The 27,986-nt window shown below is 37.2% G+C and overlaps 2 protein-coding genes across 18 annotated transcripts; one reads left to right on the top strand and one right to left on the bottom strand.

The window, feature by feature from the left end:
- Window positions 1-35: 35 nt before the first annotated feature.
- Window positions 36-15,628, bottom strand: ptpn22 (protein tyrosine phosphatase non-receptor type 22). 8 transcript variants are annotated; one of them, XM_077512019.1, is made up of 22 exons: window positions 15,471-15,628; window positions 13,273-13,416; window positions 11,460-11,568; window positions 10,487-10,563; window positions 10,291-10,386; window positions 8,606-8,644; window positions 8,442-8,513; window positions 8,275-8,334; window positions 8,002-8,144; window positions 6,204-6,270; window positions 6,033-6,110; window positions 5,273-5,359; window positions 4,712-5,174; window positions 4,325-4,402; window positions 3,484-3,549; window positions 3,326-3,397; window positions 2,218-2,354; window positions 1,764-1,791; window positions 1,435-1,491; window positions 902-1,014; window positions 784-814; window positions 36-676 (listed from the first exon to the last, which is right to left on the bottom strand). In XM_077512019.1, exons 2-22 carry the CDS (start codon window positions 13,393-13,395, stop codon window positions 411-413), a joined length of 2,262 nt encoding a protein of 753 aa, XP_077368145.1. In that variant the 5' UTR covers window positions 13,396-13,416; window positions 15,471-15,628; the 3' UTR covers window positions 36-410. The 8 variants fall into 8 exon arrangements, 7 of the variants coding, with proteins under 7 accessions (XP_077368145.1, XP_077368147.1, XP_077368144.1 ...); XM_077512021.1 differs by lacking the exon at window positions 15,471-15,628 and having other exon boundaries at window positions 36-504; window positions 608-676; window positions 13,273-13,795; XM_077512018.1 differs by lacking the exon at window positions 15,471-15,628 and having other exon boundaries at window positions 13,273-13,808.
- On the top strand, window positions 4,702-27,886 carry LOC144013329 (membrane cofactor protein-like). 10 transcript variants are annotated; one of them, XM_077512036.1, is made up of 14 exons: window positions 4,702-4,937; window positions 7,956-8,039; window positions 16,359-16,452; window positions 16,525-16,713; window positions 17,761-17,860; window positions 19,368-19,447; window positions 19,523-19,702; window positions 19,780-19,959; window positions 21,443-21,493; window positions 21,974-22,024; window positions 22,202-22,222; window positions 22,315-22,362; window positions 24,121-24,205; window positions 25,601-25,866. In XM_077512036.1, the coding sequence occupies exons 3-14, from the start codon at window positions 16,392-16,394 to the stop codon at window positions 25,671-25,673; spliced, it is 1,119 nt and encodes a 372-aa protein (XP_077368162.1). In that variant the 5' UTR covers window positions 4,702-4,937; window positions 7,956-8,039; window positions 16,359-16,391; the 3' UTR covers window positions 25,674-25,866. The 10 variants fall into 10 exon arrangements, with proteins under 10 accessions (XP_077368162.1, XP_077368160.1, XP_077368154.1 ...); XM_077512034.1 differs by having other exon boundaries at window positions 4,704-4,937; window positions 16,519-16,713; XM_077512028.1 differs by lacking the exons at window positions 4,702-4,937; window positions 7,956-8,039 and adding exons at window positions 15,027-15,180; window positions 25,873-27,886 and having other exon boundaries at window positions 16,519-16,713; window positions 25,601-25,661.
- The last annotated feature ends 100 nt before the right edge of the window (window positions 27,887-27,986 follow it).

The following is a 27,986-nucleotide window of genomic DNA, read 5'->3' as shown; positions in this document are numbered from 1 at the left end:
TTCAGAAAGCCAAAAAAAAAAAAAACGTGCACGAATGAATGAGCTGATGTGCTCAAAAAATGGGTTTTATTGTATCACATGAATTGACACCAATATTCTCCACACTTCAAGAAAAAAAAAAAATGATAGAAGGTGCTCCAAAACGCAATCCAAGTAAAGTTACAAGAAAGGGAAAAGCAAACTGTGGCCCAATCATGTGCTGGTGGAACACTGACAAATAGAAATGGAGGAGTGGGGGTCCACCGGTGAAGAGATATAAACAGTACATTCACCTTAAGTTATTAGCAAGGAATGTCCTTTTTTTTTTTTTTTTTTTTTTTTTAAGATAAATCTTACAGAAGTGAACTTCACCAAATGTCCACCAGGTGGCGCTAAGTGACCATTAATGATGACGTTTCGTTTCGAGTCCTTCACTTGGGGAGGAGAGTAACTAATTTTATTTCTAAAACCAGCTTTGTGGATAATTCCTGGGTCCTTTTGGCTTCCCTAACCTGTTCCCAAATCCTGCGCAAAGTAGAATAAAGCATGAAATGTTTTGCACTGAAATGGGCCAAATATGTAATTAGGTGTGATGATGATGATGAAGAAGAAGATGGCGTGAGCTTACCAAATTTAAACAGGGAGGTTACGACTCCCTTTGTGGATGATGGCAGTAGACTCGGAGTTGCTGGCTTGACTGAGAATTTGAATATATTTTTTAAACATATTTAAGTTGGGGTTTTTTTTTCTCACTGAGATCATTTTTTGTGTTTTATGACATGACATGAATGAACATATACTCACTTTTCTGCTTGTCTCTGAACAATTTCAGACTCTGAAGGAGACAAAATCATTCAGTGAGTCAACATGCAAGATTTAGATCCAGATTTTTTTTATTGTATTATTTTTTTTGTGAATATACCTTTTTGCAGAATGGGCCCTTCTCGTTGCTTTTTTCTGATTTGTCTCCCGACATCGACAGCCCACCATCGGCACGTGAGCCCTTTTGACTCACGTCGCACCCTCCGACTTGTGCTGATAAGCGAGAAGCAGAGCTGTTTTTTTTTTTGTTTGTTTTTTTTGGGGGGGGGGGGGGGTGTTTTTGTTTTTTTGCAACCACGAGCATGACAACTCGGTTCTGTGGTGTGCTTGCTCCTCTTAACTCTTTGACTGCCAAAAACGTTTAATCACGATTAATAAAATCACAATGTATGCCGCCATAAACGTTAAATGACGTCAACTACTTTTTTTTTTTTTTTTTTTTAAATCAATGGGCAGTGCAACATCTGAGTGCAGCGCTGCCTGGTCAATGGGTTGTAGAATCGAAAACATTCACTAACTATGGCCACCAGATGGCAGCATTGTATCTCTTCAATTGGCTGCCAAATTATAATGTAACATGACGAAATCTGATAATAGAATGTTTTCAAAGAGTTAAAAACGGAATCTACTCACCACTTCCTCCCTCAGCAACAGGAGGTTTGGGTGACAGCCACACTGAGGTCAGTGGCTCTGCAAAAAAAAAAAAAGACAATGATAAACAAAACCATTTACAGATTTGCTTCATGATGGGCATTGATAGATTGCATAAGATATGAATTATTTCAAAGGTTACCTTTTTCAAAACTGTTTGGTTAGTGAGTTCTTTATTATTGGATACACAAGTCTTATCAATCATTTTTTTTATTTTTCATCTTCCCTAAACATTAATAATTTATCACATGTATTTTCTTCACTTCCAATTAATGCGCGATGCTCACAAGGATGACAAATTTCAATCTTACCTGTGAAAGTCATTTTTGCTTTCAAACTCTGCAAGAAAAAAAAGCCACTATAAACATTTTTTGACTGACCATGTCAAACCATATGATACGGACAAATAAAATTACATAAAATTAATAAATAATAATGCACTCAAACTGATCACCAACATTAACTCAGGAGCACAATATTAAAAAAAAAAAACAACTTTAACCTGCAAAACAAAAATCTAAAATAATTTGTGCTGATTTAATTAGATAATTAGAGCGCCACTGCCCCCTAATGTAGTGGAGGTGCAATTGCACTTTATTCTAGGACAGTAAAAAATAAATAAATAAAAATGCATGTTCCCCGAGCTCAAACGCACCCCCCTCGATGGAGCCTCGCGCCCCCCCTGGCTTGGGCCCCGCCCCACTATTTGAGAAGCACTGGTTTAGGGCGTGTCGATATAAGACGGCAAGCACACGTTACGCTTACCTTACTTCTCACCCACGGCTTCGCCTCTCTCGCAAATGAATCGGCGAGCAGCTTTGAAGTACCTGACCACTCTGAGGACGTCCCAATTCTGTTCAGGCTCGCAGCTGGCGCCGCCTCTGGCTGACTGGCGACAGGAGCTGCGTGGAATGTCGTCGTTTAATATACTCACCGGCTGCAAAATTATGACCACTAGCACAATATAACAATATCAAATTCAATCATAAGCTTATTGTTAGGCATAGTTGAGCACAGTTTCAATTAGTGATAGACCGATATGTTTTTGTTTTTTTTCAGGGCCGATACCAATTATTAGTCATCAAGGCCGATAGCCAATATTTCAAGTCGATATTCATTTGCAATAAAAGAGAAAATAACAGCGTAAAAAAAAAAAAAAAAAAAAAAAAGACTTAAACATATAAAGTATAGACAGCTTCGTTTAAAATTTTTTACAGAAATTATAGAAATTGTAGAGGGCGCTTCCAGGGTCATCAGCATGTGTTAAACTAAACTAAAAACTAAGCAAATAAATAAACAAGTAGTTTTCTAAAGTTTTCTACTGTAAATAAAGTTTTCTAAAATTACAACATAATTTCTTAATTTATTTATTTTTATTATTATAATGTTTTTATTAATTAAAAAGTGTTTGGACTTCCCAGTGTTTTATCATCTTTTATAAAGTGGAAATTTACATAAATGCGTACATGAAACGTTCCCTGTAAAATCACTGAGTGACAAATGTTTGCAAAATTAAATGCATCTCATTTTGGGTTTTCGTCAGGGTTTGTAAAAGGTTTCAAAAGATCTTCACAGGCAGTGAAAAATTGTCTGAATATGTTCGAAATGTCTTTAGAACAAGTAAAAACTGTCAGCACAAAAAAAGTCGCTGCGTTCGCAAGCGTTCGCCGCTCAGTGAGATTAGCCAGCTTTATCGTAGCTTCAGATTCGTAAAAAGGCAGATGCCGATATTTGTTAAAATGCCAAATATCGGCCCGGCCGATAATCGGTCTATCCCTAGTTTCAATACAGTTCTTATGTCATGTAAGTGCTTATAGTGTTGTGCTTGTATTTGTTCAAAAAAACTGATTGATGATCGTATTACAGAAGACACCTTGCTGAACAGCCAACTCGTACGATTCTGGAGTTCGATCTGGAAGCGATGGGACAGGCGAAACGGGACTTTCTATGGGGAAATACACAATGGTGTTTATTTGAGAAATCTTTCTATTACGTTATATCACGTTCATAAAACGGTTCCGTATCTCTTACCCGCTGAGTCACCCCGCGCAGCCTCGGCAACCCCGATTGGTGGAATGGTGACAGTTGGCCGATCATCTGAGGTACCCGAATGTTCGGAAGACGCCGGCAAAACATCACAAACACACGTTATGGCTTATCTGAAATAATAAATGGAGCATTCTGTAGGTGCAAGATTATGTCAGCTCGAGCCTTTCTGTGTGGAGTTTGCATGTTCACTGCACTGTTCCAGTAATATGAGTGTAATGTAATAAAATTTACTAATATTGCAACAATGATAGCATTTTTATCGATAAATTAATACCTTATTACATCATTGGGGATTTATTACATTTTGAGGTGGGTCTTAAAAAAAATATCATTATGTAGAACTTGTTAGATAATACTAATGTTCATTTTCAGAAGTTCTGCCATTTTGTGTTTTGTGTTTTGAAAATCTGGACTGCTATAACTTATACATCCACAGCAGAAATTGGAGTGTTACAATGTTGGTGTTAAATGTTTCAGTTGATTTCAACGCGCAAAAAAATGTATTTTTAACACTGTGATTTAAATGGAGGTCAGTGTTGGAGTTATTTGACAGAGTTGATTCATTTAGTGTTAAGATAACTAACGTGGTATGTGACACCCTATAATGTAATAATTTCCTGAAAATGATTTATTTTGTTTTTTTTTTATTATTAATTATTGGTAAAATTAATACATTGTTGGGTTTTACAACATTTTTGACAGTTAAGTGCAAATTTGAATACATTTTCATGTGTTATTTATTCAATTTTCAGCAAATTATGACATTTTGGGTGCTACAATTGATCAAATGGATTGCGATGCTTGGCCAGCCGATTCTACCAACCTGTGTCGACAACTAGTTGATAGGATTCGGGGGTTCGTTCGGGCAGCGGTGGAGGTATGTCGACATCAGTATGAGCTCCTATTGAAATCATAAAATTTAAAAAATAAATAAATTAAAAAAAAGTTACTCCATTTGTTGACAGCGGAGTAATATGAATGTTGTCCTTTAAATTGAATGTAACATCTTTGTGTTTGTTTTTGTTGGATTCGTCTATCATTCCAAATCAATGAAATGATTGCTATCGAGTGGGATTATAATCCTTGAAATGAAACGTGAGGACACCGACTAACTAACAATAGAGATTCAACCGGGTTCGATTAAGGCCACATCCTTGTCGAGTAGACACGCTTCATGTGAAACGGAACACCGGATGTGACGTGCACTCACCCACGGCGACAGTTGAGTCATTCACGCGTTGTTTCACGGACGATGAGAAACCGCTGAAGATGGGACCGACTGTCCATCGCTTCCTCAAATGTTCTTCATTGTCAAACAGAGGGGCGTCGAAGTAGGGGTCCTCCACCAGCAGACAGACGGAAGTGGGTGAAACTGGAGGGTTCGGCGATGGAACGTCGTCGCCATGTTGTGTGTTCTCCACTGCAGCCGCTTCCTGGTCAGTGTGAATCCCTTTCGGTGAAGTTCTATGTCCTTCCTGACGGCTTGTTTGGGCTCCAGGAAGTGGGCGTGGTTGCTCTGGGCGATCGTTACTTTGTGTAAAGCCACCTTCCGCAGCAGAGGGCGCTATTGTCTCTTTCGGTGGTTTGTTCATTTCCTCATCACAGATGCTGTGGAGTTGTCGCTGCTGACTTGCAATATCATCTTGCTTCCTTGTCGATGCTCCCATCGTTACCTTGGTTGAGAGATTACGAGTCAAAAATTCTGCTGGAAGATTTTTATTTTTATTTTTTTATCTTAAATCCTATGAGGGTTATGTTATTTGTTGATAACCTCATTTTTGGTGCTCGGTTCATCCACGGACTGCAAGTATCTCTCAAACAGTAACCTGATGATCTTGTAGACTAATTCATACTGTTCCTAAGATTGATACAACACAACACGTGTGAATATGAATTTTACTTAAATATATATATTTGATAGGCGATAATGCAGTAGGGATGTAACGATATCCAAACATCACGATACGATATTATCACGATATGAAGGTCACGATATGATAATTATCACGATATTGTGGGGGAGGGGGGCAATATTTAAAAAAGTTCACAATATTGTAAAAAAAAAAAAAAAAGTTCATACCAAAAAAAACACAATATTGTGCTTTTGTACATAATAGCAATGCACATAAACGACCTACTACAATTTCTAATAACAATATTGAGGCGCTTACTTGCTAATACACGCGCACATTGAGTACCTCCACACATTGATCACTTAACAAGCAAATTAGGTTCCCCTTCATCTGACAATTGGCACAGATTTTAAACAAAGAAGGCCAAAACATCCCGAATGAAAATTAAATTGCCCTAAAAAACAAACAAAAAAAACTAGCCACCAGAGGGCGCTAGAACTGCACAAATGGAAATCAACCTGATTTTTTTTTTTTTTTTTTTTACAGATGTTGTCCTTTTAAATATTGTGAACATGACGACGACGACCATATTGTGGCAGTTTTAATATCACAATATCACGATATCGCCCTTATCGTTACATCCCTATAATGCAGAAGACAGAAAATTAAGGAAGCTACCTTGGTTTGAACCACAGACGGCCTTTGGGTTCTCATGTTATCAACTAAGTCACACAAATTAAAATCTGGAGTGATCATCTAAAAAAATAGCAAAGCAAACAAAAAGCTCAATGCAATTCTAGTCAAGTCTTTAACGATTAAATGAAGGAAGGGCTGGGCGACATTTCTTACCCCTTTCTTGAGGAGGTTCCAAGTATAATCGATAACGCAAAGGACTCCTGTTCTGCCACATCCGGCACTGAAACCACAGCAGCCAGAAGGACTTGAAGAATTGTGACACTCAGCATAACCGACCGACTTGAAACAACTTTCGGTTATAAAATAAAACAAATAATGTTTCTGTTCCGGTGGATGTCTTTTCTGGGCTTAGATGTAGCTTATAGAACCATTTTTCTCAATCTTGCATACTGTACAGGAAGTGGTGTCCAAACTACGTCCCGGGGTCCATTCGCGGCCCGACATCCATTTTTTAGTGGCCCGCGACATATGCTAAAGATTGCATTTGACTCCGTTAAAAAATTATTTTAGTTAACTAAAACTAACGAAAAAGCTAAAATTCAAAACTACAATTTCGTTAACGAAATAAAAATGAAAATGCTTTTTAAAAAAATACAACTAACTGAAACTACATTTTATGTTTACAAAACTAACTAAAAATAAAACTAACTATAATTATAGCAAAAATGTCCTTTTTTTTAGTCTTTGGTAATTATTTTAATGCATGAGCTTTTGGGGATGATTTGAAATGTGATTTTTAGTAGATTTATTTTGATATAAACCAGAATAATGACGTTGCACCCATAGTGTATTTTAAATATTGTGCACAAGTAATACACATAAAATAAAAACTAAAACTAATACTGAAACTAACTAAGCTAAAACTAAGCATTTATTAAAGAACTAAAACTAATTTAAAAAAAAAACAGAACCACCCTGAAAACTACTTAAAACTAACTAAATTAAAAAAAACAAAACTCAAAACAAAATAAAAACTAACATGAAAAATTCCAAAAACTATAATAACCCTACTGCCATATTACAAATAAATTACTTTATATACTGTAGCATTTTTCTAAATATGCAAAAGCACAAATAAATTATTTGTCCAATTTTTAGGACTAAACACAATTTCTCTTCATAACATTATGTGGCCCTTGCGTCCTTCTGATTTTCTGTATGTGGCCCTTAAATGGTAAAGTTTGGACACCCCTGCTGTACGGCATCTGAAGTCACTGGTCTTTTTTATTGTTAAAACAGCTCAAATAATAATAATAATAATAATAACAATAATAATAATAATAATAATAATAATAAATATCATATAGAAGGCAACCCTCATTCCATGTCCAACTATGTACAACTACAAAAATGTAATTTCTTCATAAATAAGTCCTTGTATTGACTACCAATCGGCATGTTTAAAGTTTAAACTCCACAAAATGGAAAATATATGATCTCTTTTGAGGCATAACTGAAGATTTGTTTTCCTGTCTTACAGAGATGATTTATTTTTAGATGTAGATTTTGTATTTTTTGGAAATACTTGTAGCAGCTCCTTAAAAATAGATGAATTGGTGTATTCTCTTTTAGCACAAAATACTCATGTCGGCTTTAAACAGTTTTCATGTAAGGGGAAAAAAAACGTGAGGGGAAACACAGTAGATTATTGGTTTCCTGTCTTCGTGATATAGGAGGGTCTTTTACAGTTGAAGCTGAGAAAAGACGTGCATCATAATAACACCAAACAACCACAACAATACGTGCACCTGTGCAGTCTGTGAAAAGTGCTTGATGAAGTTGCAAAACTTTCAATATTATCTCAGCGCCATCAACGTAATCTAAATCAGCTCATTAAAACATCGTGAAACGAGTAACTGAAACTGACATTGCCTCATTTTTATTTTTATTTTTATTTTTTTACAGTATATTACCATTTGAAGTTGATGTTATTCTAGCAGCGTACGCTCACCTGCAGTGGACGCACATCGGGACGTCATCGTGGGACTGGTAGGTGCGCATCTCCTCCAACATGTCCAAAATGGAAGGAATAAAATCTGGCACTCCGTGGTCGGGCCAGTTAACGTAATGCAACTGTTTCAATGTTCGTTGACGCTGGAGAAAGTTGAGACACACAAGACAAAAATTATTCAAAACATATCGGCAACATAAAATAATATTTGGCAAAGATTAAAGACAGTGAATTATGAAGACGATACATTTAGTGTTTGTTATCATCACTTACATTGTCATATGTCAATCTTAACGTCCTTGTCAGATAGGCTCTTTTGTCTTCTTCACAGTCCTACACAAAAATAATAATAACAGGGCACCCTTAGTTTTATTCTTTGGCTTTTGTTTGGTGAGATATTCCAAGGACTGACCATAGCCATCAGGGGAAGAAATACTCACACAGTCCATGGTGAAGGGCCCGCATACAAACGACTTCTCCTCCTTTTGTGGCCAATAACGCTCACACTTTTTCTGCAAACAACAGAAAATAACCACAAATTGGAGAAAACCAAACAAACAGACAAATGTTTGTGAATATTTTTTTTCCTTTTTTATTTTTTTACCTTTCCCATCTCAAATTCTCGGCAGGCCATGACTATAACCTAAAGAAAACAAAAATTAAAAATAATAATAATAATGTGATGGTGCAGATTACAGATTTTTGGCTACTTTGATTGTTATGTTAGCTAGCCTCACAGTTAAATTCACTGCCTTTGATAAGTATACTTGTCAATTGTATTTTTTAGAGCGGTGCTAAATGGGGGCGAATCTGAGCATGCTCCACTGTAAATATCAAACTTGGAAACAACTTTACTGATGCCCAACCACCGGTAGATGACATCATAGCCCCATTTTATAGGAAATAAACACAGTTTCAGAGTCCATGGGAGAAATGGCTGTATTTTGGCAAACCTACATTTTTCTGCTGTCAATTATAAAAGAACGGGACGGGACAAAAAGTAGGGAGTCTATTCTGTTATTTGGTAGATTCGGTTTATATATAATTATTGAATGTAATATCACGTGAGTATTGGAAATGTAAAAATTTTCTATAATGACTGGCAGTGAATGAGTTAGCAAAACCTACAAAACTGATTTGATTTCCACAAAACTTTCCACAACGCCAAGAAGTGACCAAAGTGATGAGGAACTGGATTAAAGTTCAAACTAAACTACATTCCACTTATTACGGAGCCCCTAAGGTGACATGGTAGAAAAAAAAAAACTTTGCGTGCCCTCGCAAAACATTTTGCGTTCCCTCGCAATCTTTGCGAGGGAACGCAGTTGTTTTTTTCGCTTACCATGTCACCTTAGCTGCGCCGTAAACACTTCCGGGTCATCTTCCATGTGAACAAAAGCGACGAGGACGGAACGTTTGTTAACATGAAACAAAACAGTGGGAAAGCTTTTCCCAAAGCGACTAGGATGAAGCATGTATTTTTCCACTGCTTTTTTTTTTTTTTTACACGTCGCTTTTGTTCACATGGAAGATGACCCGGAAGTGTTTACGGCGCAGCGAAGGTGACATGGTAGGCGAAAAAACAACAACTTTTCGTTCCCTCGTAAAGAACGCAAAGTTGCTTTGCGAGGGAACGCAATCTTTGAACGCAATCTTTGAACGCAAAATGTTTTGGGAGGGAACGCAAAGTTGTTTTTTTCGCCTACCATGTCACCTTGGCTGGGCCCCTTAGGGGCTCCGTAACTTATTAATGTAGGACAAGTTGTTGAACAGCGGCAGTTGGCATCGACTTTCACCTTTACTGCCACCTACAGGACCAAAGTAAAACACAATCGTCTGCGATGGACATGTTTTGGTTTGTTTGTCCTTGCATGATATTTGCGCTTTCCTGGGCGCCATTTTCCTTATTGTTGGCCTCCATGTGCCTTAGCAGGTCTTCTTTGGGATTTGGTCCATGTCCATCTTTTCCAGAGAGGCTTCTTGACAGCACTTTACTCTCTCTAAAAATGTTGACAATCATTTTTTTTGCCAAAAATTCTACTCACAATATATAATTTTTAGCCTTTATGACGACTGTGAGTGGAAAAGCGTTGGCAAGAAAATTTCAGCAGCAGAGTGTCTCGACTCTTGCCATGCTTTTTCACAATATATAATATTGTACATCAGATGGCAACTGTCGATGAGGTCAAAGGGAAAATTTGAGAATACCTTTTGATGGTAATTTATATCATCGAAGATAAAACAAATTAGTATATTTATGTGTCACCATGGCCATCAAGTGGTGCATACTTTTATGTCATACTCCCACAGCATCCTCAAGAAGTCCAGCACTGTGTGATGTAGTGGACCCTGAGTAGCGATGTAAGCCTTAGCGCCAGTCACTCCCTGCACACACAAAAAAACAAACAAACAGCTGGGTCACATTACGGTCACATGCTCACATATGAACTCATTTGTCTTCCTCTGACCCTGATATTCTGCTTACCTTGATGAAACTTGCATTAATGTAGTCGGTGTCATCTTTCGAGGTGCTCAATGTGAGCTTCACTCTGCTGTGGTCAACTACGACAGACGTTATTGAACAACGATATCGGGCAAAACGAACTCTGTTAGCATTTTTTATCCCAGTTATGTTCAATTATTGCAGTGCTTCTCAAATATTTTCTGTCATGCCCCCACCAGTAATAAGAAAACACCCCCCCTCCCCCCACAGCGACTATAAATAGTATCATTTGTCTATAAAATTGCTATAAGCACACATCTGCATAACGCTGTATCCTTAATAATGTAAAAGAGAATAAAAAATAAATAAATATGGAGCTTACAACAAAGAATAGCTTTATTAACTGTAACAGAAAAGATTTAAAGTGCATCTGAAATTCAAAAATAAAATGAAATCCTTAATCAAACTATAAACATTTTTTGACTATGTTAAACCATATGATACAGAAAAATAAAATTACGTAAAATCAAGAAATAATAATGCATTCAAACTGATCACCAACATTAACTAAGGAGCGCAATATTAAAAAAACAACAACTTTAACCTGCAAAACAAAAATATATAAAATAATTTGTGCTGATTTTTTTTTTTTTTTCTGTGTGCAAAGCGCGCATACTCAGTGCAAACAAAACCCCTACACCACCGAGCGAATGCTCCCTGCGCACGCTCTGCCAATAATGAGGCGCCACTTCCCCCTAATGTAGTGGAGGTGCAATTGCACTTTATTCTAGGACAGTAAAAACAAATAAAATAAAAAAATAAAAATAAAAAAGCATGTTCCCCGAGCTCAAACGCGCCACTATTTGAGAAGCACTGAATTACTGTGACTTTGGTTGCTTTATCTTTATCTGGGAAATGTGAATAAATACTGTAAAAGTCATGTTTTTTTTTTACATAGTGAAGCAAAAAAAAAAAACCTGAATGATTTAATTGATTTTCCTTGAATGACGCTTACATGGAAGTATGTCCTTGTATCTGTTCTTCTTTATGTTTTCCTGAGTTTCTGCTAATTTGCTGGGGTAGGTCTTGTCATCACGGTACTTAATTGACTGGTTTCTCAACCTCTGTAAAAAAAAAAAAAAAAAAGTTCAACAAACTGTTGGCTTGACACACTTTTTATTCTTGCGGTTTTTGTTTTTTTTTCTATAGGTGGTAGGAATATCGCAAAATTGTGGACGGCGTAGGATATGAATCATCAACACGCTCAGAATCACTGACTCATTTTACTACAAAGCAGACATGTACAAACCGGGAACTTCCACTTATATTCGGCCTTCGGAAAGATTTCCCATATCACGAGAATGAGCATGCCTGAAACGTTTCTTTAAACATTTGTTAATTTTGTATTGTAAGTGCTTTTTTCCACAAAGGGCTACAACTGCCTTTTCCCCTTCTTCTTCATTTCTAATTTAAATAAAATCGATTGAAAATGAATATTGATTCGATTAATAAATGACAATCTCAATTCTTTTATGAATCGATTTTCTGGCACACCCCTAGTGGTTGAATATATAGCCTCCCTCCTCGTCCCACAACAAACAGCTTCAAGGTTTTGTTACACCCTGTTAACTCTTTGACCGCCAAAAATGTTTCAAAACGATGAGTAAAATCACGATGGATGCCGCCATAAATGTTAAATGACGTCAACTAAGGTTTTTTTTTTATCAATTGGAAGTGCAACAGCTAATTGCAGCGCTGCCTGGTCAATGGATTGTGGAATCAAAAGCAGCCACTAACGATGGCCAGCAGATGGCAGCATTGTATCTCTATTCAATGGGCTGCTTGGTGGGTACATACAGTTGTCGGGGCAGTTTTAAACTCCCTCTTGATCACAATGGTATTTTTATATTCATATTTATGTATTCTGGATAATTTCATCACTATAAAAATCAGAATGTGTCAAATTTGCCACAAATTGTATTTAAAGTTCAGAATCTACTCATTGTGTTGACCCCTAACTCATTCAATGCCAGCCCAAGTTCAAATGAATCGTTTGACGTCTATAGCCGTCAATGGCAGTCAATGAGTTAACTCATTCACTCGCTGCCATTTTCACAGAAGTAGTCCCGTTCGCTCCCGGCTGTTTTACTGGATTTGGACTGATTTTGCAAGGCCCACAGAATATTGTGTTCTATTGCTATAAAAGCATGGAACCTATCAAAAAAAAAAAAGATTAAAGTCTCTTCTTTCATCAGGAAAAAAAAAAGTATGTTTCTATCTGTTTCCGTTTTGCAGCAATTAGCATTAGAAGAGAGCTAAGTTTCATCAGTTTTCACAAATCTATTTAAAATTGTAAGTAATTGAGCTTTTTTTCTAGATGGCCCTGGTTGATCTCCTTTGCTCTGCTGCCACCTGCTGGCCGTTTGTGTAATAACTACCATTTCTGCAACCGTTCTTTGCAGTTGAGAGGCTGCATCAAAGCCTTCTGTATGCTCTAGCATAAAAAAAAAAAAAAACGTATAAATACGTCTTTGGGACACTTAGAACATTAAAAAAAACGTATTTACACGTTATTGGGAGCAAATGAGTTAAAAAGAGATGATGACACGTTGTCAATCTGTGTTAACTGAACGCAAAAATCTAGTTGGTCTTTCTTGCGTTCACATTCTGCCATTGAACCGCATGGAAGAGGAAGCATGGTGGTGTTTTAATAAATACTCGTTTTGCTTCACTACGAGTGACTCTGGTCACTCATCTTACACTTCCTTCAGAAAACACCAATCCGCTGTAGGCCGTATTGAAATAATGTAGCGCGACACCAGACTCACCGCAAACTCCTTGTCCTCGTCCTGTCTCTCCAATTTGTCCAGCAAGCTTCTCACTATGCAGGTCTGCTTGCTGATCCATGACTGCGTTTCGTCTGTCCATAACAGCTTCGGCTCACCGTTCATGTTAGGACGCCGATCCACACGCTGTGGAAGGAGAAGAGTTCAGCAAGGCCCTGCTCGAGCGAGGCCTGCTCACTGCTGCACTTCTTTATTTGCCGCTTTCACATCAAGGAACTAAGCTGTGAGAAGAAGGAAGTTCACAGTTTCTGTTGGTTATGTCTCACTGGGTCCTAAAGTCGCTCGGCGCAGACAGTATTATGGAGGGAAACGTTGACACCCCCGTTGAGGGGATTGCAAGGGGAGCGCAGGAATTGCGTGGCTTTGGATCCTGAAGCTCCTGTAACAATATTAAAATCTGTAGAAACTGTCTATAAACAAGCCCTAAAAGTACTTGACAAAAAAAAAAAACCAAACAAACATATCATCATTGTCAGATCCTTAACTCATCCACTCGCCGCCATTTTCACATTTCGCAATCCCGTTCGCTCCCGGCTGTTTTACTGGATTTGGACTGAATATTGTGTTCAATTGCTATAAAAACATGGAACCTACTAAAAAAAAAGATTAAAGTCTCTTCCTTCATCAGGAAAAAAAAGTATGTTTCTATCTGTTTCCGTTTGGCAGCAATTAGCATTAGAAGAGAGCTAAGATTCATCAGTTTTCACAAATCGATTTCAAATTGTAAGTAATTGAGATTTTTTTCTACATGGCCCTGGTTGATCTCCTTTGCTCTGCTGCCACCTGCTGGCCGTTTGTGTAATAACTACCATTTCTGCAACCGTTCTTTGCAGTTGAGAGGCTGCATCAAAGCCTTCTGTATCCTCTAGCATAAAAACAAAAACAAAAAAATACGTATACAGTGTTCCCTCGTTTTCCGCTGGGGTTCGGTTCCAAAAAATACCCGCAATAAATGAAATCCGCAAAGTAGTTAGCTTTATGTTTTACAACTCTTATAAATGTTTTAAGGCTCTAAAATCCCCGACCGCACAATTTATACACTTTTCTCATTGAGGCATTTACATGTTCTCACATTTCTCTCTTGTTCAAACATTGACAATGTTCAAACCTTCATAAATTTTATTAAATGGGTATATTACTGTAAAAAAAAATATGCAAAATTGCACTTAAAAAAAAATCCGCGATACAGCAAGACCGCGAAAAGTGAACCGCGTTATAGCGAGGGAAGACTGTAGATACATCTTTGGGACACTTAGAACATTTTGCAGGGCCAGCCCTGGGCATAGGCGAACTAGCCTATGGCGCCATCTAGTGGAGATCGTGCCAAATTGCAGGCAAAACAAGAGTTCTAAATTTGACTTTTTTTTTTTTTTTTACACTAGTTTTAATTTTTTATTTTTTTTTATTTTTTTACTTTATTGACAAAATTGTAAGCAAAAGCCAAACATGTCAAATACAACACAAAAAATCATCACACAAACACTAAAGAGAAAGGGGGAAAAAAATAAAAAAATAACATTAATAAAATAAAAGTTGCCAGGGGTCTTAAACTAAGAAATATTAAAAATACCGAAATGAGAACACAAAGTCAAAGTCAGTCAAAGACAGCCTTCTTATTTTTGGAAAAAGAAATGGACTGAAAATATACATCAATCTCTTTCATAAACAGATAAAAAAAATAGGTTTCGATTTTGCACATTTACATTTATGAATTAGCAAGATAGTGTTCTAAATTTGACACTGGTACTGTCTGAGGCCGAGTGACGTCAGTTGAATCACGTGGTCATGGTGCGTTACGGCTGGCACGCCTTTTCCTGTCAAACAACTTCGGGACATAAATTCACCATCTTGAAATCCGCATTTCCGACCGGGACCACTGACGACCTTCGGGTGGGTTAAAAAAAAAAATCATCACGTTGTCTTTTGTTCGGTTTAGACCAAATATTGGAGTAGTTAGCTCACCGACGTTGTGTGTACCTTACTAACATGGCGCCGACGAACATGAACGTCAGTTCATGTTTTGCTAGCTTAGAACACACCACTAAACAAACGCAACCTCGTGCTAGATTGGCAGTTCCGAATAAACGTTCACTGCGCCACAGTGTGATGTTCAATACATAATAAGTAAACATGATATATTCCGTGTGTTGATGGGAAGTCTCCACGGAGCTTCTAGCTACCTAACTAGCATTGTGTCGTAGGTCTTGATAATCAGTCTTGCCCAAGTAATACTTTTTGTCCATAAACCGTCAGTCAACGACGTCTTCCCCTTATGAGTCATGAGTGTCTGTATCGTATATTTCAATCTGAAAGGAACAATCGTTTCCGTTTATCTATGTACTGTAAGTACCCTAACTTAAAATGCACACACGTAATGACGCAGATCTCATCAAAGGCTTGACTAGATCCGTTGCGTCATTTCCGTGCGAGTTTCTGAAGTTTACCAAGATCAAAACGAAAGCTTCCTGCTTTTTAAAACTATTTTTGGAGAGAATGGATTTGAGTCCCATTCTTTTTTTTCTTTTCTTTTTTTAAAACTGGAACAAGCCCAGTCCTAGACCATTTCAATTTTACTGTCTGGGCTTGTGCATGAAGTGGGTCTGCCCTTTTTTTTCTTTTCTTTTTTAACGGGGGAATCTTATTTCTTTTAACATCCATCCATCCATCCATTTTCTTGACCGCTTATTCCTCACAAGGGTCGCGGGGGCTGCTGGCGCCTATCTCAGCTGGCTCTGGGCAGTAGGCGGGGGACACCCTGGACTGGTTGCTCTTTTAACATTTATTTTATTTTTATTTTTTTTGTAGCTGGCTGGGAATTGACTTCCTTAGGAATGACCTTTTTTTTTTTTTTTTTCCTGTTCCAACATTATTGTGTCCATTTAGAAGATAAAGCGGGTTTGGTGTGGAGGCATTCTTTTTACTTTGTGGACCCTTGTTCAACAACAAAACGTTGGGGGTATTTCATTCAGTATTCTCTCATTTTCTGTTTTGATTATCCCATTACTTTTGTCAACTAAAATCTTAAGAATGCACTATTAGCATATTCATTCCTTATTATTGTTTACCAGGTATGTGTCATTGCTTTGCCTGATCCTACTACCATGGATGCCTCCTCCTCGTTTCTTCTCCCGTTCTATCTTGGCCTTGCCGTGGTTGCTCAAGGTGAGTGTCGTTTGCAGCGTTGGCGGGCTCACGTTGGCGTCATTCTCACCTTTTCGTCTTCTGCAGTTACAGCTCAAGACTGTTCCAGACCTACTGTAGGTGAACATATGACCCTAAAGGGCGGTGACATTCTTAAAGATACATTCCCAGATGGGAGCCAAGCTACTCTTGCCTGTGGTACGGGTCACGAGTGGGCTAAGGGGGATCTGGTCATCACTTGCACAGCTGGTGTCTGGAGTCCTGTGACACTTGAATGTGAGAGTGAGTCGTTTTTGTTTTAATTCATGTAAAAAAATTACCATGACTGTGTGCTGCATTTGAGTGTTTTCTGATGTCAAAATCCTGTGTATTTCATCAGCATGTAAATTCGGGGTGTTGATTTCAACACGAAAGCATGAGTCGATACGCATTTCGATACATGAAGTGTGATAAAGTCCAACCCAAGGACAATTGACATTTTCAAAGCGGAAAGATTCAATTGAGTTGGATCATGAAAACTTACTGCTCAGTTTGAGACGGTATATGTGATGCAGTGACTTAGTTGTCATTTTACAATATCAATAATTAAAGTGGGACAATTCAGTTCAATTTGATGCACTCGCATCTTTCAAATCAGAATCAGTTTTCCAATTAAAATAGTTATTTATTGATGGTTTTGCTACACCCAAGGATCGAACTAAGCGGTTTCGCATTTGCATTTTGTGCCTCATATCGACAGATTGAAAAGAAAAACAGTGAGCGGGCACAACATGCAGGAAGTCTGAGGCGTAAGCAAAGCTATTAGATTGATGGCGTGGGATGATGACACAAGTGTGGGCAAGGCGACCACAAATTTCCATTGGTGCAGTTCTAGTACCCTCTGGTGGCTATTTTTGTTTTTTGTTTTTTTTAAGTGCAATTTCATTTTCATGAGGGATGTTTTGGCCCTTTTATGTTTCAAATCTACACTAATTGTCAGATGAAGGGACTCGTAAAATACCTTTGAAGCAACTCAATATGTGGAGGACCTCAATGTGTGCGGGCATAAACAACATAACATTACATAACTTTTTTTTTTTTTTTTTTTTTTTTTTTAAACGATATTGTTGTGACCTTTTTAAATATCGCCAACCTCCCCACAATATCGTAATAATTATCGCATCGTGATGTCCTATCATGACGTTTTGCTATTGTTAAATTCCTATTGATTCGGAAAAATGCTTCTCAAAGGAGGAAAAAAAAAGTTATTTTGTGCCTTGTTTACATCCCTAATATAAGTCCTTTTGTGTTTGTTTTTGTTTTGTTTGTTTTTTTCTCCCTCCCCTTCAGGAAGATTTTGTGAACCTGCACAAGCAGTGACCAACGGATATCTTGATTATTCAGGGGGGTCTCAGTATGGTGACATATTACGCATCAGTTGCAAAAAAGGGTAAGAAATATAAGAAATCATCGCTTTGTTGTTGTTGTTGTTGCTTGATTGTATGAAGGCGTATTAGGGCCACACTGGAAAAAAATATGACTGTATTATGGTAGACATACTTAATTTGCTTTTTTAATTCTATGATTTTTTTAGTCCCTTTTATTTCAGTGTAATTGAAAAGTATTTCTTTTTCAGTATGGCCCTCGTTTATGCAAGGGGGTGTGTTTTTTTTATTATTATTATTTTTTTAAATAACTGATGAAAGGAAGTGACTCATCAATTATGTGACGTCTACATTGCATGTTCATGTGTGCGCTTCTGTGTGAGCAACTGTTCACATTTTCGAACTTGTGCTGGAGCGTGTACGTTGATTTTCCTGGATTGGAAGTTTCAGGTGTTCTTGAGAACTCGAGGACCGCAGTCCTGCAAGTTTTTGGATATTTCCCTTCTCCAACACGCCTGATTCATATGATCAGCTCATCAGCAAGCAATGGAATCAGGTGTGTTGGAGGAGGGGAAACCTCTAAAACCTGCAGGACTGTGGCCCTCGAGAACCGGAATTGCCTACCCCAGCCCTGCAGTGTACTTTTTGACATCCTTGTATGTACTTAAAGTGCTTTCTTCCAGAGTTTAATCCATCATTTAAGAGCGACACGGTTAGTTGTTACCATACCACCCCTGCACACCCATCATGTGTGCATGTTCTCAATGTGTCTGCTTGGCTTTTCTCTAGGTAATCTTGCTTCCTCCCATGTTCCTAAAACGTATGCGTTTGGTTAATTAACTCATTTGCTCCCAAAAACGTATAATTACGTTCCATTTTAAATATTGCCATGTTCCCAAAGACGTATTTATACGTTTTTTTGTTTTTTTGTTTTTCCCCTATGCTACAGCATTCAGAAGGCTTCGATGCAGCATCTGAACTGAAGAGAATGCTTGACGCAACGGTAGTTAGTTACTACAAAAACGGCCAGCAGCAGAGTATAAGAGATCAACCAGGGCCATGTTGCAAAAGGATCTTGTCTCCACTGTTTTAAACAGATTTGGGAATAATGATGAAACTTCGCTATATTCTAATGCTAATTGCTGCAAAACAGAAACATAGAAATATATTTTAATGAAAGAAGAGACTAATCTTTACTTTGGTAGGTTCCATGTTTTTATAGCAATAGAACACAATATTCTGTGGGCCTTGCAAAATTCAGTTAAAATGGCTGGGAGTGAATGAGTTAAAGACAGTAAGTGTCAATGTCAAATGGTCTGTCTACTGTATACATGCCTTGCGATTGGCAACCAGGGGGTGCAATGCTCAAAATCAGCTGAAATAGACACAATTGACATGAGTAATATGGATTAGGTCTAGATAAGTTCTTGTACTTCTTCCTACTCTTTGAACATGCAAACTGCGTTGATTTATGACAACTGTTGATAGTTCTTTTCATTCTTTCAATCCCCCCGTATATGTTTACACAATAAATTTAATTAACTTCCAATTCATGTTTTGCTCCCTTATTAGATACATAATGTCCTCACAGAACAGCGAACGAACCTGCTTGTCTGATGGGAAGTGGAGTGGCCACCCGCCATCATGTGAAGGTAGTCGACTTCAGTCGCTTGACCGATTGTGACAGTGCTGATGACTTTTTACGAGTTGATATTTTTCATTTGCAGTGGTGATCTGTCAACCGCCACAGGAATTGCCGAAAGGCTCTTTCAGCCCCGTGGAGGAGAACTATAAATATGGAGATGTTGTGCAATACACGTGTGATAAAAGTTATGTCCTTAATGGCTCTGAAAGAGTATCGTGTTCCGATGATAGAAGTTTCAAACCTGGTCCTCCTGTTTGTGTCGGTAAGTGGAACCTTTTACTACCCATCCGCCCCTTTTCCAACATAATCGGTAACGTGATGATTTCTTCTTCCCCACAGAGGTTCAATGTCCCGATCTGGATTTTCGAAATCTTGAGTTTATTTCAGGTGCTCAACCTCCGTATGAGCACAACGAATTTGTGAAGTTTGGCTGCAAGTCTGGATACGAGATGGTTGGACATCACACCGTGACGTGTCAAATCGACAGCCGCTGGTCACCAGAACCTCCGATTTGTCGGCGTAAGTCGTGTCCCGCTGCCTATGATCCCATACTGAAATGGATATGAAATACTGTATTGTCATAAGAAGTGCTTGATAAAACAGGTCAATTAATTTGTATAATTTCAACTCTTTGACTGCCAAACGTTATCCAAAAAAACAACGGTGACATGCCAGCCGATTTTGAGCGTTTTCACTCGTCTTTCAAGGCAAACAGAATATTGTGCACAAAGACTACATAAACATGGTGGATACCATATGAAAGATTGGATTTCATTCTTTCATTAGAAAAAAAGTACATTTCTACCTTATTCCCTTTCCGTTTTTTAGTAATCACCATTTGAAAATAGGCCATTTGAGTGAAAATAGAAAAGATAAGAAGAAACAAACTTTTTGTGAAAAGATACATTTTCTGCACAACAGTGCACTATTTTATTTATTTATTTATTTTTTTTAGTGACACTCTGTGAATTCGATTTAATGTGACAAAGACTTTGATCATTCACGTCGTCCTTGAAAACGTTCTATTTCATCAGATTTGTCATATTTCATTGTAATTTCATACACCTTGAGCCCCTTGAAAAGAATTACAATGCTGCCATCTTAGCGGGTGTTTTTGATTTCACAACTCCATTGACCAGGCAGCGCTCCACAAGAACTTGCACTTCCCATTGATTTAAAAAAAAAAAAAAAAAAAGTTAACGTCAATTACCGTTTATGGCGGCATTCATTAGGATTTTTTTTTATACGTTATTAAACGCTTCTGGCGTTCAACCAGTTAAAGGGTCTGTATCGTGAACAATCAACTTTTTAGCGCTTTTAGCAATGTTAAAATGCTAATTCCTCTCCAAAAACTAAATTCCCAGAAAGGTTCCGTGCTGCGGCTGACGCTTGCGTAAACTAAAATACGAATTTTGCCAGTGACTGTAGATGAGCGCATCGGTGCAGTGGTTAGCACGCTCACCTTGCTCGATCATCGAGACATACAACAAACCCCTCCGCCACACTCGGGTGACGGCTCCCAGAGGCACAATTGAAAGATTTAAGGGATTAATTGCTGACAACGTGCTAAGTTTGATAACTAGAAAGATGCGAGATATTAGAGACGGACTCCAATGCAAAAATCTCTTCAAGTCCTTGTAAAGTGAAAACAAAAATATGTTGGAGATTTGAGACAACCGAGAAGAGTGTTAACAACCCTGCCAAATTTGAATGATTACCAGTATATACAAAGAAAATAAAATAAAAAGAGAAATAATAAATAAAATTGCCATATATTTCTAATCAGACTTGAAAATTGTGGAAACACACAAAAAACATTTTCTCTGCTCTCAAACGCTGCAGGTATGTCCAATGAATCCACTAAAACAATGGATGATGCTTTGTGCATTGCACTATTATAAATCAGTAAAATACTTTATAAAAAAAAAAAAAAAAAAAAATGGGGTGGGGTGGGTGTCATGTGGCTTAGGACATAACAAGGTCTCTCTCTTGTATTCTACAGGAATACAAATTCCTACGACCACAACAACTGTTGACAAAAAGACAACAACAGGTATGTGTCGACGTGGACATTCCCACAGCGTTAAATTGAGAGCAGAGAAATTGTTTTTACCCACTAATTTGGAGCCTGATTAGAAATATATGGCTATTTGTTTATTTTTATTTTTATTTTTATTTTTATTTTATTTTATTTTATTTTATTTTATTTTATTTTATTTTATTTTATTTTATTTTATTTTATTTTATTTTATTTTATTTTATTTTATTTTATTTTATTTTTTATTTTTTTATTTTATTTATTTTGTTTTTTATTTTTTATATACCGGCAATCATTGAATTTTGGCAGGGTTGTTAAACAATTTTCTCTGTTGCCTCAAATCTAGAACACATTTTTGGTTTCACTTTACAAGAACTTCAACAGATTTTTGCATTGGAGTCTGTCTGTAATGTTAAAAAAAAGAAGAAAAAAAACAAAACCCTATTAGAAGTCAGTAAAATACTTATTTAAAAAAAACAAAAACCGCTTCTACAGGAATAGAAAGTCCTCCGACCACAACACCTGTTGACAAAGAGCCAACAACAGGTATGTGTCGACATGTGGCACATAATAAAGCAATACTGAGGTTTCTATTGGCTGTTTTCTTGCACTTTTCTCAATCCTTGACATTGAAGAACTTGGGTTTGCACATGCGCTCAACGTTGAGTATATAAATGTTGTTTCATCCTATGTTGCGTAACACGCATGTTGTGTCCATTTCAGCTTCTCCGAAACCAGATGACAGTAAGTACCAAATAAAATCCTTTAAGTTGAACTTCTTGATAAACTGCCGTTTCACACGTTTCTGACATGGAGCTGAATTTCTTTTCTTTTAGAAAGTGGCGGTAATCATTTGGGGATGTATCTGGGAGTTTCTTTAGCAGGTGAGTGGCAGGATTGGCGTTCTCGCGTGTTTGTTTGTTGGAGTGGATGTCAGGATAGTACGGCTGGAATGTGCTGTAAACGTACCAAGCTTATATTATATGTCACATTTTTTCCATTTGGAATCTGAAACTGTCTATAAACAAGCCCTAAAAGTACTTGACAAAAAAACAAACAAACATATCATCATTGTCAGATCCATAACTCATTCGCTCGCCGCCATTTTCACATTTCGCAATCGCGTTCGCTCCCGGCTGTTTTACTGGATTTTGACTGATTTTGCAAGGCCCACAGAATATTGTGTTCAATTGCTATCAAAGCATGGAACCTATCAAAAGAAAGATTAAAGTCTCTTCTTTCATCAGAAAAAAAAAGTACGTTTCTATCTGTTCCCGTTTTGCAGCAATTAGCATTAGAAGAGAGCTAAGTTTCATCAGTTTTCACAAATCGATTTCAAATTGTAAGTAATTGAGCTTTTTTTTCGACATGGCCCTGGTTGATCTCCTTTGCTCTGCTCCCACCTGCTGGCCGTTTGTGTAATAACTACCATTTTTGCAACTGTTCTTTGCAGTTGAGAGGCTCCATCAAAGCCTTCTGTATGCTCTAGCATAAAAAACGTATAAATATGTCTTTGGGACACTGAGAACATAAAAAAAACAATGTATTTATACGTTATTAGGAGCAAATGAGTTAATGATTCCGCCTGGCGATGTCGAATGCCTCCATGTCGCACAGCACTGGCAAACTTGTGTATGGACGGATTAAACCAGTCGACTTGTTTGGAAGGAATACACAAACGACACCAAAGTCGGACCTCAACTGCCATCTGTTGGATGCGGAAATGTTTTGCTACTTCGCGACCTGGTTGCATCATTCATGACTGGAAAAAATAACGCTGCACGATGTTGTTGTGGTATAAACATGGAAAGCAGCTCACGCCGAACGTTTCAACTTAATATTGTTGAAATGAAACCGTTTTGTAAAGGAGGTTTGGTCCAAAATTCGTCTGATCTGCAAACTGCAGCTGAAATGTTTGGTAAAAGTTATTGCCGTAAAAAGAACGTCAACTACTTAGTAAATCCGAAGGTTCACATATTTTTTCCACCTTGTGATGTTTATATTTTGTGTTGTGTCAAAAAGCTGGTTTAGGGTTTTTCCTGTGTATTTGTTTACAGTACAGTAAATGGTGAACCCGAGGAGGTGAATACGTACCGTATTTTCCGCATTATAAGGCGCACCTTCAATGAATGACATATTTTCAAACTTTTTCCATATATAAGGCGCTACATTAGAGGCGGGGTTACGTTATGCATCCATTAGATGGTGCTGCGCTAAAGGGAATGTCAACAAAACAGTCGGATAGGTCAGTCAAACTTTATGAATAGATTACAAAGCAGCTTTCTGACAACTCCATTCATTCCCAAAATGAATAAACGGCTGTTTTATTATTTTCTTTCAGGTAAAGTATTAGCTAGCGATCCAAGATGGCGGGATCTTCTGCGCATGCGCGTCACCGATAGCGTCTTGACAGCGAGACCTGTTGCGGCTCAATATTGATCCATATATGAGGATTATACGGCACATCGTCAGCTTTTGAAAAAATTGAAGGCTTTTAGGTGCAACTTATAGTCGTGAAAATACGGTACATATAATTGTGAATCCTATTTGACATGCTGGATATTGGTATCAATTCAGTTTATGAATTATGTGAATTATTCCGTCCAACTTTTTTCTTTTTTGTTCTTCCTGGTCATCAAAAGTCATCTTGGGACTCGCTGCCATCATTCTCGTTGGATGTTATTACTGTGGAGGACTTGCATTCCTCAGAAGAAAGCGCAAAAATGGGTAAACATCATCTCTTTTTTTTTTTTTTAAATTAATTTTATTTATTTATTTATTTTACAGCCGCTTATACAGACTAACACTTGCATGAGCACTTTCTGGCTTTTTTTGGTACAACCCCGTCCATGTTGTCACAGTGCCTTTTTTTTTTTTTTTTTTTTTTTTTTTTTTTTTACTTTTTGCTTTTATGCCGTTCTGTTTTGTAATGTACGTCTTTTCACTTTTTTCCCATGTTGGTGTTGTGTCTCTCGTCACGGGCAAACAGTAGATGGCACTAGTGCAGTGGTGTCCAAACTACGGCCCGGGGGGCCATTTGCGGCCCGCCGTCCATTTTTTTTTTTTAGTGGCCCGCGACATATGCTAAAAATGGCATTTGACTCAGTTCAAATCAAATCAAAACAAAAATGTTTGGAGACGGTCAAAGTAAGAAGTGAAGGTGTCGAAAAACACAGGTGCTATTAAAGGTTGTTTTAGTTAACTAAAACTAATGAAAAAAATAAAATTCAAAAAACAATTTCGTTAACAAAATAAAATAAAAACGAAGATGCTTTTTTTTTTTTTTTTTTTTTTTTTTTTTTTTTTTTTTAAAGAAAACTAAAACTACATTTTATGTTTACAAAACTAACTAAAAGTTACTATAATTATAGCAAACGTCCTTCGTTTTAGTCTTTGGTAATTAATTTAAAGCCTTTGGGGATGATTTTAAATGTGATTTTTAGTGATTTATTTTTATATAAACCAGAATAATGACGTCGCGCCCATGTTGATTAAATATTGCGCACAATACTACACATAAAAAAAACTAAAACTAATACTGAAACTAACTGAACTAAAACTAAGCATTTATTAAAGAACTAAAGCTAATAAAAAACTAACAGAACCACCCTGAAAACCAATTAAAACTAACTAAATTAAATTAAAAACAAAACTCAAAACAAAATAAAAACTAAAATGAAAAATTCCAAAACTATAATAACCCGACTGCCATATTACAAATAAATTGCTTTATATACATTTTTCTCAATATGTAAAAGCACAAATAAATTATTTGTACAATTTTTAGTACTAAACACAATTTCTCTTCATAACATGATGTGGCCCTTGCGTCCTTCTGATTTTCTGTATGTGGCCCTCAAATGCAAAAGTTTGCACACCCCTTGCATTAGTGACTGGCTGAATACAGCAACTTTGACGTTGGGTTGTTGGCACTCCAAGTTAAGTGAAAATAGACCAAAAATCACATTTGACGAATAACGACAGCCGTGACGACGCCTTCCCTCGTTTCGCATTCTCTCTTTCGGCACGTTTGCGTTTCTCTGGGAGCCATTTTCAGCTTTGCCCGCCAGCTCGTGCGTTCACATTTTTTTGTGTTGACTGGCCGTCGTTACTGCATTGCAGCTATCGGAAAGGCCGCTCCAAAGACGAGGCCGCCAAAGATGGGGAGGGAGTCGTTCTCTCGGTAAGACGCTGACAGCTCGAGTCCAAAATAAAACCAAACGTGCTCCTCATCCCATCAAACTTGCAAGTTGCATGTCGTGTCCATCGTGCATTAACGCTGACATGATGATTTATTTGTTATTATTTTTTTCCCGTCTTTGTTCCGCTTTCGCGGGGCTGCGTATCGTTTTTCGCATGTTTCTAATTCGTCTTGTTTCTTTCCTTGTCGACAGTGAGCACAGGACTCCTCCTGGTGCGACTTTGCTAGAAGTGGGAAGAGAACTGTAACTGTTGTCGGTCAAGTGGATGTCACTTTAGTTTCTTATCATGGATCAATAACATGGCGGTGCACTGAAGCACCCTGTGCGAGTTACATTTTTTTTTTTTAATTTTTTTTTTTAGCTCATACAATTTTTCCTCACTTGCAAATCAAATAATTTTATTCTTACAATTTTCCACTAGCGCTCTGAAATGCAGGCAAGTACAACATGGCTGCACCTAAATGGGGAATTCTAAACTTCCCGTGATAAGTTCGGCAAAGCGCTTGGAAGCAAATGCGCACTTCCTGCAGGCACGTCAGATTTTCCCCAAAAGTCCCAACGAGGAAGAAGAGGAGCAAGAGATGGATTTTTGGTGCCTACATGCACTTCAAGTGTTTTAGCTTGTGGCAAATATGTTTTTGTTTTTTGTTTTATTTTATTTTACTGCCAAAGACTTGCATTGTTATGAATCCTCTGTTGGCCAACCAAAAGAGGCTTTGCTGCGGCAAAAAAAAAAAAAAAAAAAAGGTTTCATGAATGTATTGTAAATAGAGTACAGATAGATCCTTTAAAAAAATAAAATAAATTAAAAAATTACAATGTAATGGAAAAGGTCATTTATTTTTGTAATTCCATTCAAAAAGTCAAACTTCCATAGATGATAGATTCCTGGCCTGCGTTTTAAGTGATTTTAAAGTATTCATTTGTTTATTTTTACTAGTGCTGTCAAAGTCAGTTAACTAATTAATTAATCACAAAAAAATATCGCATTAATCATATTACCACAGATTAATCACACTATTAATTTTGACCGCAGATGATCCTTTTTAGCCGAAAGCGGATGGTTACATTCAAGGTAGCTGTTGGAGTTTGAGCAGTAAACGTAACTACATGCATTCAAGTAATAAATAATAAATGTTTACATATGCCGTAGGTCATTTTTTCCCTTTTTAAATTATGCAAATAATTAATTGATTAGAAAAACAAGGATGAGCGTGTGCAGTGGATATCAATTTTTGAAGACGTCCTCATAACATTAAATGTCGAAAAAAATTAACACAACAGCTGCACTTCAAATTTAGCGGGCAAAATATGTTGGGGGGGAAAAAAAAAGCTTTTTTAAGTCAGTGATTAATCAAAATTCTACGATGTGATTAATCTGATTAAAAAATGTTAGCGTTTGACAGCTCTAATTTTTACATAATTTGGGCTTCCAGTTCATAAGCCCCACAAAAACAGGATTTAAAAAAAAATAAAAATAAAATAGAATATTGTTAAAGAAATCAGCCCAAATTTTGCAGGCCATTATTTATTTATTTATTTTTATTTTTTAAACTTGAGTATCTACTAAACCCAAAGAACCTACAAAGATTTCCCCAGGTATCATTACTTTGTTTCAATTTGGAGACGACCTTGATAAGTGGCCAGAAGAACGTCATTGATACCCGCCATTCCATAGGCTGGATATGCCACAAAAGTTCTTGTAGCCAAGGAGATTGTTCACGCTCTGTTGTCCAAGCATATCAATAAAAAGTTTAGTGGGCAAAATGTGACAGGAAAGATGCACCACCAAAAAGCGATGACTGTGGACTTCAGCGGATTATCAAACGGAGCAGATTGAAGAATCTGGTCGAGATGCAGAAAGAGTCGAATAGAAGCAAAGCAAAATATTGAAGCCACTTCTGAGCCATCGTTGGAAGTGTCTTAACTGGAGACGTTTTCTGATGAAAGCCCACACTAGGTACAAATAGATGAATAAAATCACTCAAATTGTGGGCCCTGAATGTGTAATCTATGAAAGTTTGACTTTTGGAACTGTGGAAATAAATGAACTTTTACATCTTTTTTTTTTTTTTTTTTTTTTTTAAAGAAGGATCTGATCACGTGGTAAATATTAAGCACTTATTGACCCTTGCCCGTATTTATTGGTTTAAAATCAGCTTTCATATTGCTTTAACTTAAATGAAATAAAAGAGTAGCCATCATGTTTCTGGTCGTTTTGTTTTTTTTATATATACTTTTTAAACTGTCTCCTGTGACTGTTGTGTGGCGTTTCTATGGTTGTGTATCTTCTGTGTGGTACATAA

The sequence above is a fragment of the Festucalex cinctus genome, chromosome 2 (assembly GCF_051991245.1).
Source record: "Festucalex cinctus isolate MCC-2025b chromosome 2, RoL_Fcin_1.0, whole genome shotgun sequence".
Taxonomy (NCBI): Eukaryota; Metazoa; Chordata; class Actinopteri; order Syngnathiformes; family Syngnathidae; genus Festucalex; species Festucalex cinctus.
The sequence above is the reverse complement of the archived record's forward strand: the minus strand, read 5'-3'. Positions and strand labels throughout refer to the sequence as shown.